This window comes from Dendrobium catenatum, unplaced genomic scaffold (assembly GCF_001605985.2).
Source record: "Dendrobium catenatum unplaced genomic scaffold, ASM160598v2 fragScaff_scaffold_1126, whole genome shotgun sequence".
Classification (NCBI taxonomy): Eukaryota; Viridiplantae; Streptophyta; class Magnoliopsida; order Asparagales; family Orchidaceae; genus Dendrobium; species Dendrobium catenatum.
The window spans coordinates 46,312-61,365 of record NW_021319588.1 but is presented as its reverse complement, the minus strand read 5'-3'; the positions used below and the strand labels follow the sequence as shown (position 1 = coordinate 61,365).

General features: G+C 39.2%; 1 protein-coding gene across 2 annotated transcripts in view; it reads left to right on the top strand.

The window, feature by feature from the left end:
* Positions 1 to 690: 690 nt before the first annotated feature.
* The window catches only part of LOC110091898 (probable ribosomal RNA small subunit methyltransferase B), a 32,806-nt gene continuing 18,442 nt past the window's right edge, over positions 691 to 15,054 (top strand). The window contains exons 1-10 of one of the 2 annotated variants that reach the window (XM_020816196.2): positions 691 to 927; positions 1,010 to 1,078; positions 1,161 to 1,315; positions 2,606 to 2,719; positions 2,854 to 2,919; positions 3,664 to 3,747; positions 3,834 to 3,920; positions 4,050 to 4,141; positions 4,226 to 4,286; positions 4,774 to 4,833. In XM_020816196.2, the coding sequence (XP_020671855.1) occupies positions 753 to 927; positions 1,010 to 1,078; positions 1,161 to 1,315; positions 2,606 to 2,719; positions 2,854 to 2,919; positions 3,664 to 3,747; positions 3,834 to 3,920; positions 4,050 to 4,141; positions 4,226 to 4,286; positions 4,774 to 4,833 (963 nt within the window). In that variant the 5' untranslated portion in view covers positions 691 to 752. Of the gene's footprint in view, positions 928 to 997; positions 1,079 to 1,160; positions 1,316 to 2,605; positions 2,720 to 2,853; positions 2,920 to 3,663; positions 3,748 to 3,833; positions 3,921 to 4,049; positions 4,142 to 4,225; positions 4,287 to 4,773; positions 4,834 to 15,054 lie in introns of both variants that reach the window. The other variant, XM_020816195.2, reaches the window with a different exon arrangement.

Sequence of the window (15,054 nt, the reverse complement as noted above, 5' to 3'; positions counted from 1 at the left end):
ACTCTTATATGATATTATTTTAAGAAAGAACTCATCCTTAGGGTTCATTATGATTTATTTGTCTTAAGCCTAGTATAAGCATTCTCTTCCAACTAGGATACAAAATAATTTAGATATAGTTGAGTTTCAAGTTATACAAGTTTATTTAGGATAAATCATCACCAATTAACTTAACGAGATAATACAATTAAGCTCTAAATATCAATCTTTAGTCAATTAAAATTAAAATTAACCAATCTACCCTAATAAGTGTAGTGCGTAGGTGAGAGCAAATAACTTACTGGATCAGGTCATAACATGTGCAACTGAACACTATTTCAGTGAGTATTACATAGCACACCACACGTGTTACCATTGATCGACCATTGGACCCTAAGAAATAAATTAGATGTCTATATATAAGTCAAGCAAATATATTTCAAGGTAAATTAAAGCTCAATATATGAGTTTTATGGAGTATTATGATTAATCTATGAATTAAATGGCAGAATTGTAATAACAAAACCAATGCATTCAAGCCTAGCTCAACTCATGATTTCATGGATGATTATATATAATGAAGCATGTGTGTTTCAAGGCTAGCAAAACCTATGAGTTTCAATGTAACCATGATCCTAAAGTTCACTTATATGTCAAATGAAAAATATATGTTCAAATTTATTTACTAATCTAAATAAATAAATCGCGAGAAGAGGCAGGGTGAAAACGCTTATCCTTCACAAGCAGCGGGGAGAGCAGACTTGCAGAGGAAAATGGAGGGAACCCTCTCCTTGTCTTACGTTTCTTCATATTGTTTCCCAAATCCCAATCACTGTACACGCTGGGGTAGAATCTTCGGTCCCCGTGCTTTCGATTCCATGGCGGGGGCTTCCTCGAGCACCGACAGAACGCCTAAGCTTCACTCTGGAACTTCGTCAAACACAGCAGGTGCAGACCTTAACCCTTGCTTCTTTGGACGCACAATCGTTGAAATTATAGTTCTGTTCATGTTTCACAGATGGGAGCCCAGTTTGCGTGCCTCCAAGTTCAAGGAAGAGGACCCATAAAGTGAACACCGAGGTTTCTCCTCATAGAGCAGGTAAATTTTTTTTTTTTTCGCATATTCTCATTTGTAATAGTTCTGTTGAGTTATTAGGTTTGCCTTTTTGGATGGGTGCCAGTTTCTGCAGTGAGATTGTTGAGAATCGAACAGGGCGGGGCGTTTGCTGATCTATTGAGTGATAAGGGTCGGAAAGCTCTGAAGAATGAGATGGATTATGTTGAGAGGACACTTGGTTTTCGGACCCGGGATTTGGAGGATAGGGATGTTAGATTGGTACTTAAATTCTTCTGGTTCAAGCCTGTTTGCTTCCTGCTATTCTTATGAAAATCACAGGGGAGGGTTATGCATTATCTGCTTGTGATAACTTGTGAGAGTCTTTTTTTAATCCCTATTTTCTCTTTATGGAAGTGATTGTAGTACCAGTCTCATTTATGGCAAAAGAAATACGAACCCATTCTTATTTTATTCTGTCAAAATGTTTTGGTTTTTTTCTTATAATGGAATAAGTTCCACATTTTATGATTACTTGAATCTAAATATGGGATAGAAATCTAGAACTTGATTTTCTTGTATGGCTTAGAAAACCAGCATTTCTTGCAAAAAAAAAAAAAAATCATTTTTTTTAAGTATTGCAACTTGTATAAGGCAGCTTTACAATTGGAGGGTAATCCATGTTCTTTAATCACGAATGAAAATTTTTGATCCCCTTACGTTTCAAGATCGCATGAAGCTCAAAATAAAGAAACCTTGAGGGTTGTTTATCTTCTTCTACTTGTGGTGCCACAATTTAAAGTGAAATAACATTAATATCACATTATGTCAGATCATGACATTGTAGCCTGAACATGACAATGGTAATGTATTTAATTAGAAGCATTTAGCTGAATGTCTGTTGTAATTAAATAAGTTTCTATTGATCAAAGAAATAGATGAAAATACTTAAGCCATGCTGAATTAATGCTGAATGGTGAAGCACAACCCGTTTATAAGTTGATCATTGATTTATCGTAGATCCATGTGATAATGAGATGTGCATAACCATCTTAACGATTTGGGTCAAATTTGCAAAGTTGAATAAGACATTTCATTATTAGTGACCATTCAGTTTGTTGAAGTTATAAATCATGTATGGAAAAAAAAAACAATTGATTTAGTAGATTATGTGGTTAGAAATCATTATTGTTTATTTGTTTATAAACACTACAAACACAAGTTTCTCAGCCATGATGATTTCATTTTTGCACGGAATGAGTGATAGATGAAATAATCAAAACATGTTTTATCTTTTCAAGCAACCAATGTGCCTCAAGAATATTTGTTTAGTTGTTAGCTGACTACCACATTGCATTTTTGTTCAAAATTTGTTGCACATTCTACAGTTGTCGTAATAGTGTTATTATAACCTTTTTGCGCCTTAAAGTTTGTCAGTATCACAGTTTGTTAATTGACCATATTTATTGTGCTTGCGGTATTGTCCGCATATATTGCTTTTTTTTGCCCCTTCTTTTCTCCCTAATTAACTTGCCATTTATTCTATAAAATTTGCGCATTTTATCCTCTTAGGTTTCAGATGTTGTTGGAGGTGCTGTTAGGTGGAGAAGATATCTTGATCATCTTATCATGTCTCTTTGTAATGGGGAGAAGACATTTAGAGACATGGAACCACTCCTGCTACAGGTGAAGCTCGACATCCTATTTAGCCTGAATGTTGGGAAACTCTAAATGAAAAACCATTTATCTGTATTTACATTTTAAGTGATCATATTCTTGTCAAATTTTATTGATTAAACAACACTTTCTTCTAATTATAGATTCTTCGCATTGGTTTCTTTGAGATCATCAAGCTAGGGATGCCACCTTATGCTGTTGTTGATGAGGTGATTTTATTTATGATTAACATCTGTTTTATAGCATCTGTACAAAATGAGTATGTTGTTCACGACTCTCGATGATTCTTGAGCATGAAAACTGTAATGATTGATATGAAGTTATTATTTAAAATCTTGCTATAGTAGAAATTTTATGATGCTATGCTTTAGATAGAATATTTATTGGACATGGCTTGTTCACTTGTTCTTATGTTTTTCGCCCCTCCTGTTTGTTTTCCTTTTACACTTAGTAGAAAAAAAAGTATTATATGCCATCTATTTTCTTTGCTAGCAATACTTTGTTTTTGGTTTATGAAGAACTTTAAAGCTTTTTTTTATCATGCAATCTGTGACTGAAATTTCATGATGTTTATTTGATTGTTTCTCTTTAAGTATAGAAGAGGACAAGGAATTAAAATTTTATGATGATATTCTTTATTTTTTGATCATTACTGTTTTGCTTTAGTTGCCCTGAGTATATTCTATTTGATGCTTGTGATTCACTATCCATTTGACATTAATGAGATTTTAGTGATATATAACATTAGGAAATGTTATCTACTACAACAACAACAACAACAACAAGCCTTTGTCCCACTACGTGGGGTCGGCTATATGAATTATTTTTTGCCATTGTGTCCTGTTAAAAGTCAAATTCTCATTCAAATCTAATAAAGAAAGATCATTTCTAATATTTAAAAAAAGATCATTAGGAAATGTTATCTACATGTAACATAATTTCTTAAACTGCAGAATGTTAGACTTGCTAAGGTTTCTCTCAGACCTGGTGCAGGGAACATGGTAAATGGGATTTTGCGGAAGCTTGTTCTGCATAAGGTTTGGTTGTCTTGAATATGCTTTTCTTGATCATTTTTTCACTTTTTTGGGTTTAATATTATCTTACTTCATATTTTCTGATACAGGAAAAGAATTTTCTGCCCCTACCTAAAGTAGAAGGTGATGAACGAGCACAAGCACGTGCTCTTGCAACCATCCACTCGCATCCTGTTGTAAGTTTACATGCCAAGATGTCGATGCTTCCACACAATATTTGCTAGAACTATTTGTGGTTATTCAGAATGTTGTGAACAAACAGTATAAGTGAATTTCTTTGCATTATCTGATTATCTGTTAAATAGTGGATGGTGAGGAGGTGGACAAAATCTCTCGGGCAGGAGGAAGCTGTGAAGCTGATGAATTGGAACAATACCGATCCAAGCTTCTGTCTCAGGTCTATATTGAATATTATTTTTTCCTAGTTACTTTAATTTAGTTGAAAATTCCATTGTTAATTGGAGAAAACTACTGATGCTAGGGTGAACCTTCAGAAAGGTTATACAAGAGCTGACCTTGTGATGATGCTGAAAGATATGAAGGTAATTGCTATTTTACGTTAGATAATTCAAAAAGAATCGTAAATAGTAGTACAACTTCATTGTACAAATTTCTGTGTAATTTTGGGAAGTACGCTGCCTGAAAGTTCTATGTCCACTGATTATATCGCCACCCCTTTCTACTGCTGTTTAGTAAATGCAATTAAAAGGGTTTCTTCCTTTTATTGGATCACTCAAGCACATAGGAGATTACTTTCTTATTGCAATTGGCCCATAGTTTCTTTTGATTCCATCAACCAGTACCCATCCAAACTATTGATGCAACTTGTCATCACATTATGAGTTGGTTAAAGTAATTTTTTGAGTGAAGAAATTATTTTGTTAAATTTTTTCTATTGTAAAAGTAAAATATTGATCCTATGGGGGATGAACCCTTCTTAATTTTATAGGAATAGTTTGAAATGTTTAGGTTTGATTGGACTGCTTAGGTCTTTAACGACTATGATTATGAATTTATTTTTTAGTGCAGGTTCCTCATAAGGTGTCTGTGTATTTGGATGATTTTGTTCGCTTACAAACTGGCATGCAGGTTTGTAAAGCATAACATCAGGGATTATATTTATTCATTAGTTGGTTTATAGATTCAGAATGGCCATATGAATTAAGTATTTGCGTTTACTGCAATATTTACACTTATAATGCCAATAAGTTATCTTTGTAGAACTTTTTTCCTTAGCGATGCATTTTACAAAGACTATTATTATTCTTGTTAATATGTCAAAATACTTTTTTCCGATTGTTTTTGTTCATAAATGAAGTTGCAAGAAGTGACAATGCACTATCAATTATTAATATTGGTGGTGTCATGTACGCTGATCTACAGATTCATGTTACCTCAAAAAATCGATACATACATAAACTGGTTTTCAACCTTGAAAGAGAGTTTTATTTGCATGAAATCCTTTGTTATGAACTGCACGACACATTTAGTCTTAGCATGTATCGTGTGAAGGTTTTGATGTTAAGCTTCAAATCTATAGCTGTTGTAACAAGCTTGTGTCTTGATTTTGATACATATTCCATCATATCAACCTTTCAGAATTTTTCATTTCAAAGTTTTTAGTGGTAGAACTTAGTGCATGAAAATGCCTAGGTTGGAATCTGTTAGTAGAATTGGTGTTTGTCAGGAGATCTTTGTAGTAGCATGTATATGACGAAGTGAAGTGTGCCGTACTCCCGTACGTATATGGTTGAACTCATTTCAACCTACCTATGCTCGCAATCCATTCTGCTCTGTTTTTCGGTGGGTAGTTAATGCAAGGCATTTTGCCCTAAGCTAAGGTCTGTTGAGGTATGAATGTTTATATTGAATTTCTAGTGCTTTCGTTCTTGGTTCAAGTTTCAGTTTCATGATCCCATGCGCTATTTGTTTGAGCAAGCATTCAGCTTGACGATAAGATTAAAATGTTTAATATGTTGTCACTATCAGTGTTAAATGCCCAATATGAAATTTGGAATCTGTTTAGGACCGTTGGATGTGTTAGAAGGGTAAGGTTAACCAAATTCAATGGTTTTGGAATGGGTTTTTTTTTGTTGGAAGAAAAAAAATTCCAAGTAATTTGATGAGAGATTTGGGACCCATTGATTGATCATTTTTCTTGTATTTGCTATTCACTTAATTCGGGTAAATTTAGAATACACTACATATGCGTGATGATGCAATCTCCATGCGCGATGCCTCCTCCTTTACTATGTTACGTGTAGGCCTCCTACGGGCGGGAGTCTCCCACCCGATTCAGGAGAACCGAACCAAGCACCAATGCTGGGTAGGAGCCAGTAGAGCAGAGAGGGGGGTTCCGATGGGGCTCGGGAAAGATTAATTCAATATGTAAGAAAGATAAATAGAGGGAGAGATATTTAGGAAGATCTTAATTGTAATTGGGGGAGAATTTATTTATAAAAGAGATCCAAATCAAATTCAAATTGAGGAGGGAATCAATTTAGGGAAGGGGCTGGTTTAGGAGGGAATTTGGGAATCCTATTTAGAGCTAATCATATTGTATTTTCAGATGATGTCTTGATTTATTTTTTGTTATAGTTTCTTTCCTTTGAGGGCTTCCTAGTGACGTCTAGGTTGATTGGGAGAGCCAATCTATCTCTCTAGTTGTAGATCATATGTATCTTGCTTTCGTATTGAAGTTATTATCCAAAACCAACTATTATTCTTAGAATTTATGCAGCTTTTCTATTGTTCTATTGCTGTTTTCACTTCCAAGACATTAAATTGGTATCATAGCGAGGTAAATGACAACAAAGAAGATGGAGGCATTGGAAGGTGAGATGGAACAACTCAGTGCTTGGATGGAGGAAAAATATTCCGAAATGGAGAGGAAGTTCACAATTGTGGAAGGAAGGCATTCATCCATTGAGTACCACTTTGAGAACTTGGAAGACATGATGAAGAAATTGATTGAGATGCAGTTGAAGGCTTCACTGGCTATTCTAGGGCTGAAAAATTCAGGAGGACGATGATGAAGTGGAGAGTATTTTCCCTTAAGGATCATCCTAGGGTGTTCCGATAAGAGGTGCATCAGGGTATCCCGGAGAAAAGGCATCAAGAAGGGGGGAGGCCGAACCTTTTTGGAGACCACCCGGACAAGAGGGAAGGTGGATCGAAGGAAGCAGTGGTTGGGCCGAACCACGTGATCCAAATTAGCTAAGGGAGGAAGGGAGAGAATCGCACAATCTCTGCACAGGAGAAACTAATGGAGGGAGAAACCACTGGTGTATGGATGCAATATTAAGAAAGCTAAAATGCTGGTTTTTGAAGGGGAAGACGCTCAAGGGTGGGTGTATAGGGTGGAGCGTTACTTTGCTATCAATGGGTTGACGGAAGGAGAAAAGCTCATGGCAGTGGGGTTATGTTTGGAGGACAAAGCCTTAGCTTGTTTTTAGTGGAGGGAGGCTAGGTATTCGATCTATTCATGGGGTGAATTTAAGGATTAATTGTTGGAACGTTTTCGAACTATTCAGGAAGGAGACCTCTATGAGCCGTTCTATGCCTTAACTCAGGAGGTGACAATCATGGAGTATTGGGAGAGATTTGAGCTGTTGTCGATAGGTTGAGGGGAACTTATGAAGAAGGATTGGAAGGGAATTTCATGAAGTGTCTTAAGGAAGATATACGAGCAGAGCTTAGACTGTTGAGGCTTTGGGGGCTGAGGGAGACAATGGAACTAGCGCAAAGGGTGGAAGAGAAATATCAGAGAGAGAAGGCTAGCTGGATCAACACCATGGGAGGGGCTTACAAGAATACTTCCATGATGATGTGTCATTTCAGAGGGAAGCATCGAAGGAGAATAACATTGAGTTTGTCCTGGATGTAATTTCAAGCTTCTTACAGAAGCAGAGGTATAGGATAGGCGGGTAAAAGGGTTATGCTTTAGATGTGATGAAAGGTTTGCATCGATGCATAAGTGCAGGAATCGAGCCCTTCAAGTTTTGATGGTCTGTGAAGGGGAAGAGGGGAGCGAGGACAAGCAAGAGGAGATCATAGAGGAAACAAAGCAGTTACATCTAGATTTGGTAGAAATGTCCTTGGACTCCATGTTGAAATTTACCCCAAATCACATCATGAAGGTGAGGGGGCAAATCGGGGAACAACCAATGGTGGTTTTGGTGGATAGTGTGGCTACTTATAACTTCATCTCCAACTGGGTCGTGGACCAGTTGAGATTAAAGTTAGTAGATACAAGGGCTTTGGAGTCATGATGGGAATAAGAAAGGTAGAGAGGAGTAGGGGGATTTGTAGAGGGTTGGTGCTGGCACTCCAATTCATACATATAGTGGAAGATTTTCTTCTCTTGGAGTTGAGGAGCACTGATGTAATCCTAGGGATGAAGTGGTTACAGATGATTGGGAAGGCCAAGGTGGACTGAAGTTTTTGAATATGGAGATACATGTGGAGGGGGAGAAGGTGGTGCTGTGAGGGAATGTAAGCCTATGCATAACTATAGTTCATTCAAAATCACGGTCAAGATGATACAGGAAGCAGGAATTGGCTACTTGGTAGAGCTACAAAGCTTGGAGGGGATCCAAGATTATAGGTAGATTAGGTCCCTGAGTGTGTACATCAGCTTTTGCAATAGTTTTCTGAGGTTTTTCAGCAACCTAGGGATTAACACCACCCCGACAGCACGAGCACATGATTACCTTGAAGGAGGGAATTTCTCCTATCAGTGTCTGACTGTACCAGTATTGCAGATCCAAAAGGATGAGATAGTGAGAATCATCAGAGAGATGCTCAAGGTAGAGATAACAAGTGTGAGCCCATTTTCCAAATCTATTTTACCAGTGAAAAAAGGCTGACAGTTGGAGGTTTTACGTGGATTATAGAGCCCTAAACAAGAAAATTGTATTGGACAAATTTCCTATTTCTGTGATTGATGAGTTGTTGGATGAACTATTTGGGGAGGTCATCTTCTAAAGAATTGACTTGAAATTGGGGTACCACCAAATTAGATTGATGCCAGGGGATATACAAAAGATACCTTTAAGAACTCACGAGGGTCACTATGAGTTTTTAATGATGCATTTCGGCCTTACCAACACCCAGTCACTTTTTAGTCCCTCATGAATAAGCTTTTTCAACCCTATCACAGAAAGTTTATCTTGGTATTTTTTGATGGCATCCTGATCTATAATCGTACGGAGGCAGAGCATACGGGACACCTGACGATGGTGTTGGATACATTGAGAGAAGCACTAGTTGTATGCCGACCTGAAAAAAATTTCATTTGCACAACCATATGTGGAGTACCTGAGACACGTGGTAAACAAAGTAGGAGTAGCAGCAGATCTGTCCAAGATTGAGGCTATGCTGGATTTGCCTTTACCTAAGAACCTGAGGGAGCTGAGAAGATTCTTAGGCCTCATTACTACTGGAAGTTTATGCGAGGGTATGACACGATAGCATGGCCATTGCCTGACCAGCTGAAAAGGGATAATTTCAAGTGGGTGAAGGTGGCATCGCAGACTTTTGAGCAACTGAAGAAAGTGATGACCAGTATGCCAGTGCTAACACTTCCTGACTTCAACAAACCATTTGTGGTGGAGACAAATGCGTTAGGATACAGATTGGGGGAAATGCTCATGCAGGATCAACTACTATTGCTTATTTCAGTTAGGTGCTCACAACTAGGGCAAGACTCGAGTCTATGCATGAGCGGGAGCTAATGGTTATTGTCTTGACTATTCAGAAGTGGTGGCTCTATTTGTTGGGGATATATTTCCTAGTTAGGACAGATCAAAGGAGCATGAAGTATTTGTTGGAACAACGGATAGTCACTAAGGAGCATTAACGATGGTTATTCCAGTTGCTTGAGTATGATTTTAAGATCTAGAACCGATTGGACTTAAAAAACAAAGCAGCAGACGCCTTGCCCAGGCGACTTGGGGAGCCTCAGTTAGCAGCCTTGTAAGTACCCATGATCTTAAATTGAGAAGCTTTGAAAGAAGGGAGTGAACAGGATGAAGGGCTGAGAAAGATCTGAGCCGATTTGCTACAAAACCCAGATACTCAACCTGGTTACACATTGAGGGGAGTCCGACTGCTACATCAGGGGAGATTCCTTCTACCGAGAGGATTGGGCCTCCTATGGGCCGGAGCCAGTAGAGCAAGGAGGGAGGTTCGACCCCCTTGCGGAGCTCGAGAAAGTTCTAATTCAATATTTAAGAAAGAGAAATAGAGAAAGAGATATTATGGAAGATTTTAATTATAGTTGGACCGGGGGGGGATTTATTTAGGAAAGAGATCCAAATTCAAATTCAAATTAAGGAGGGAATCAATTACGAAAAGGGGCTAGTTTAGTGGGAATTTGGGAAGCCTATTTAGGGCTACTCATATTGTATTTTCAGATGATGTATTGATTTGTTTTTTGCTGTAGTTTATTTTCTTTGAGGGATTCTTAGCGGCGATTAGGTTGATTGGGAGAATCGATTTACCTTTCTAATCGTAGATCATTTGTATCTTGCTTTTGTATTAAAGTTATTATCCAAAATCAGCTATTATTCTTAGAATTTTTGCCGCTCTTCTTTTATCTGTTGCTGTTTTCACTTCCAAGGCATATCATACCACTTCCTCCTTGTGTAATGTCTCCTCTAGCACAATGACCTCTTTGGGTGATGTCTCCTACAACACTTCTCCTGTGCAACGTCACGTCCATCACTACAGCTTTGCATGGAAAATACCCCCTCCTGTGCCACAACTCCTCGCATAATGGTTCCAGGATGCTTCATGACGCTTCTCTCTCACATGACGCCCCCACTGCGCTTGGAACCACATTGGCGATGCTTCATTGGTAATACCTAGAAAAAAATTGTAGAAAATTAAAATTTTAAAGCTTACTTTACGATGCGCTAAACACAAAAATAATATTTTGAATTTATTCTATAACTAATAAAATGCCAAAACGTATTTCTAATGCATGGAGTTTACTTTACACTGCATTTAAAATACACCTAAATTTGGAATACATGCAATCAAATAGCCCCTTATTGAATTATCTTGTTAAAATGGTGAAGTTAACATGTAGTTCTTGGTAAATGCAGTATTTTTTGTTGTACTCTTTACCTTGTCATAATCTTGTTTAGGAAGAGTCTAGGATAAAGATAAGCACGGAACATGTAGCAAACCCTTTTGTAAGTTTAGAATGTTTTCCAAATTATGCATGCAGACATCTATTCTTTACTTTGTGGAATGATTCAGTTTGCAGGGGTTTTAGAGCGGATGCAAGCCCATAATATTCTGGTTAAGGCTTCCAAGGGTTGAAAGGTTTGGGCGAGTATAGATTATATGAATTGTTTATCACAACTCCCTGCTTTTCATATTAAAACTAGCAGGGTGTTTTGAGGTTATATATCTGATAAGTATCTCATGAATTGAGTTGGTTATGTACTTCCAGCCTTGATTTAATGACTCCCAAAAACATTGCAGACGTACTTCACGTTTAAGCTTATGAGAATGCATGAATGGACGGGGAAGTATATGCCGTAGTAGGAAGAAATTTAGGCGAGTTGGTCGGTAGAGGGGTTTCTCTTGATAAAGCATTAGAGGTAGTGATTTCATGAAGAAGGACAGCAAAAGGCTAGATGATGAAACAAGCAAACTGTATGTATCAACAGATGTAAATGCATGAATCATGAATGGGTGCATACCCGGCAGATCCTATTATCCTACTTATAGAAAAAGGAGCTCTCTCTTTTTTTATTTAATTTACTGCAGAATTCTTGAAAGATAAATCAGCTGGTTCTGATGCTTTTGGAACATACGACTTCACAAGTGATTTGGCATTACATTGTTATATTTTACTCATAATATATAATATCATACAAACTCCGACTCGAATGACTTATTGATGTAGGCAGGGGGGGGTCAAAACATTTTGAATTATAAATTTGGAGAGCTTCTAGGTCCTCTACTAGAATCAACTCATTAATGTCTAGTAGAGAGCCTTTTTAGCTCATAAATTGAGGTTCATTCCCCCCATTTGCCGCCCCTTTGGTTCCCCCACCTAGCTCTCCTTCCCATGGCTGATTCCTTCCCCTTTTATTGTCTGTTCCGGTCCGCTAGCTGCTGTTCCAGTTCCCTGCTTGGCTGCTGGTCCGGTTCCTGTGCAGCCCCTTTGGTTACTTCCCTGGTTGCTGTTTCCCGTAGTTGCTTTACCCGGTTCCTATGCTGCCTTATTGGGTGCTGTTATGGAATTAATTTTGGCTGTTTAGGAGCTATTTCTGGACTGATTGCTGGTTGGCTGTTTTGGGTGGCTAAAGTTGTCCTTTATGCTCTCTTTTGGTGGCTATTTGGCTGCCCTTTTTTCTCCTATAAATATTAGGTATTTAGTATTAAAAAAAGAGAGTTATAATGTGATTTTTGGAGCAAAAAACCTGAGGGGTTTTCTTCTTTCTTTTGGAAAAGCTTGCGAGCTTGTTTCATCCTTTTTCCTTTCTTCTAGAAAAGCTTGCGAGCTTCTCCTCCTTCGTCTCGAACTTCTTTTCTCGTTCTTCTCTCTGCAAGTGACCACTCCACCTGTATCTTTCTCCCCGACGAATGCAAGCTCCTTTAGGTGTCTTTATTTTGTGTTTGTAAGTGTCAAAAGTTGTAAGAGTCGTTTTATATTATAAAAGTGAAGTCATTTTTGTTTTAAATGTTGTATTTTGTCTATATTGAGGCATTTCATGTATTTTTCTTTTATCCTAGAAAGAGTAACATTTGCTTGCAAAAAATTAGGGGTTTGTTAGACCGGTCCATTGGACCGGTCCAGCCGGTCCACGCGGGATCGACCCAGGCGGAGAACGGGCGGAACATCTCCGCCTCTTCCGTCAGCCGCACGCACGCGATGCTTTAGAGCTCATTTTAGGAAGGTTTTTGAATGGATTCTAGGAGGGAAATTGAATGTAGGGATTGTTTTGGGATTTCCTTTTGATTTGTATGCATTAAATACTTGGTTTTCCTAGGGTTTGGACATCTGGAATTGGGCTGAAATTTGAGATCTCTTAGATTTAGGTTTCCTTTGGGTTCTAGCGGTGTCTAGAGATTTGGGAGAGATCAATCATCCTCTCGAATTGAGGATCAATTGTATCTTTGCTGTTTTTATTCTTCTACTAATGGAATACAAGTGTTTGTTTGGTTTTCTCCCAGATTTTCCTTTGTTTTCCTCTGGTTTGGTGCTGTTTTTTGCTGTCAACAGCAGAAATTCAGCTGTTTGCTCATCCGTTTGGCTTAGGTTTGCTTGCGAACTCAAGTATTACCTTAGGGTTACTTGCGGACTCAAGTATTTCCTATCAAATTGGTATCAGATCATCGTTTTTGGGACCGTTGGCGGCTGAAATCCTGAATTTAAGCGGGATTTTCGTTTCCGAAAAAAAAGATCTTTGTGATTCTTGGGAAGAATGATGGACAAGAAGAAGGTAGAAGTCTTGGAAGGCGAAATCAGACAATTGAAATCTGATTTGGAGTGAAGATTTTTCAATTTTCAAAATCAAATCACCTCCAACAATGAAAGGTTGGAGGGGAAGTTCACCGTGATGGAAGAAATGATGAAGAAATTACTTGAAATGAAGACCAATCTGGCGACATCGGAAGTACGAGAGACCACCGATGGCCATGGCATGGGAGGAAATCAGAACCCGTTATGAGGGAGGAGGAATTCAGAGGTGGAGATCCTGGAGGAGGAGAATGACATTCCCCCTCTAGAACTGCTTTCTAGAAAAGAGATGAGTAGGGGATACGACCAACGGGAGGTTGATTTTGTCGGAAGGAGGGAAGAATTCAATCGCCGAGGTGCTGAATTTGAAAGAATCCAGCGTCGAGGTGCTGATTTTGAAGGGGAAGGGAAGAATTTCATCGCCGAGGTGCTGAATATGAGAGAATTCAGCGTCGAGGGGCTGTTTTTGAAGGAAGAAGGGATGAACGTCATCGTCGAGGTGCTAGATTTGAAGGAATTCAGCGTCAAGGTGATGATTTTGAAGGGAGAAGAGGAGAGTATGAAGAGGGATTCGAGTATAATCATTGGAGGGATGATCGGGACATTTGGGGAACTCTTCCCCTTAGAGGAATGGGAGGTTATGGAGGATACCGGGAAAACGGAGGAGATCTAAAGGTGAGGAAGCTGAAGATGCCCATCTTTGAGAGTGAGGATGGCCATGGGTGGATTTATAAGGTGTAGCGATATTTTGTTGTCAATGGGCTGACGGAGGAGGAGAAATTGACAGCGGCGGGAATGTGCTTGGAGGGAAAAGCCTTAGCTTGGTATCAGTGGCGTGACTGACGGGAGCCTAGCCGAAGTTGGCGGGAGTTCAAAGAATGCTTATTAGAGCGTTTCCGAGCAGATGAGGGATGAGACTTCTATGAGCAATTCTTTGCCCTTACCCAGGAAGGCACGGTGGCAGATTACCAGGACATGTTTGAGTATATGGCTAGTAGGCTGGATCATATCTCGGAGTCCGCCCTGGAAGGGAATTTCATGAAGGGGCTGAAACTGGAGGTAAGAACAGCAGTCAGAGTGTTGGAGCCAAGGAATCTAGGCAAGGCCATGGAGTTGGCCTAGTTGGTGGAAGACCAGAAGAAGTATGAAAGAGGGGCTTGAGGAAACTGCTCAGGAGGCTCTTACAGGACGACGACCACTCTTCTAGCACTCAAGGGGCCTGCATCAGACAACATTAATGAGACCACTCGGGAGAAGCCAGTAGGAGGAGGGAGTGGGGAAAATTTCAAGAGGCTGACAGAGAAGGAGATGCAGGAGAAGAGGGCAAAGGGGTTGTGCTTCAGATGTGATGAGAAGTACATGCCGGAGCATAAGTGCAAGGAACAAACTCTTCAGGTTCTCCTTGTCTATGAAGACAAGGAAGACGAGGAAGGAGGTGTGAGCAGATCTGAAGAGGAGGAGAAGTTGCACCTGGATGTGGCAGAAGTCTCTCTGAACTCTGTAGTGGGATTTACTCCGAGTCACACTATGAAAGTGAAAGGAGAGAGAGCTGACCGTGAGGTGGTTGTGCTAATTGATAGTGGGGCTACCCACAATTTCATTTTCACTCAGGTCGTCAACCAACTGGGAGTAAAATTGGTGGACACCGGTTGTTATGGGGTGATGATGAGTACAGGGAAGGTGGAGAAATGCCAGGGAATCTGTAAATGAGTGGTGTTGACCATCCAGAGGATTCAAGGGAGGACTTTCTCCCACTAGAGTTAGGAAGCACTGATGTCATCCTGGGGATGAAGTGGTTGCAAACCTTGGGGGAAATCAAGGACAATTGG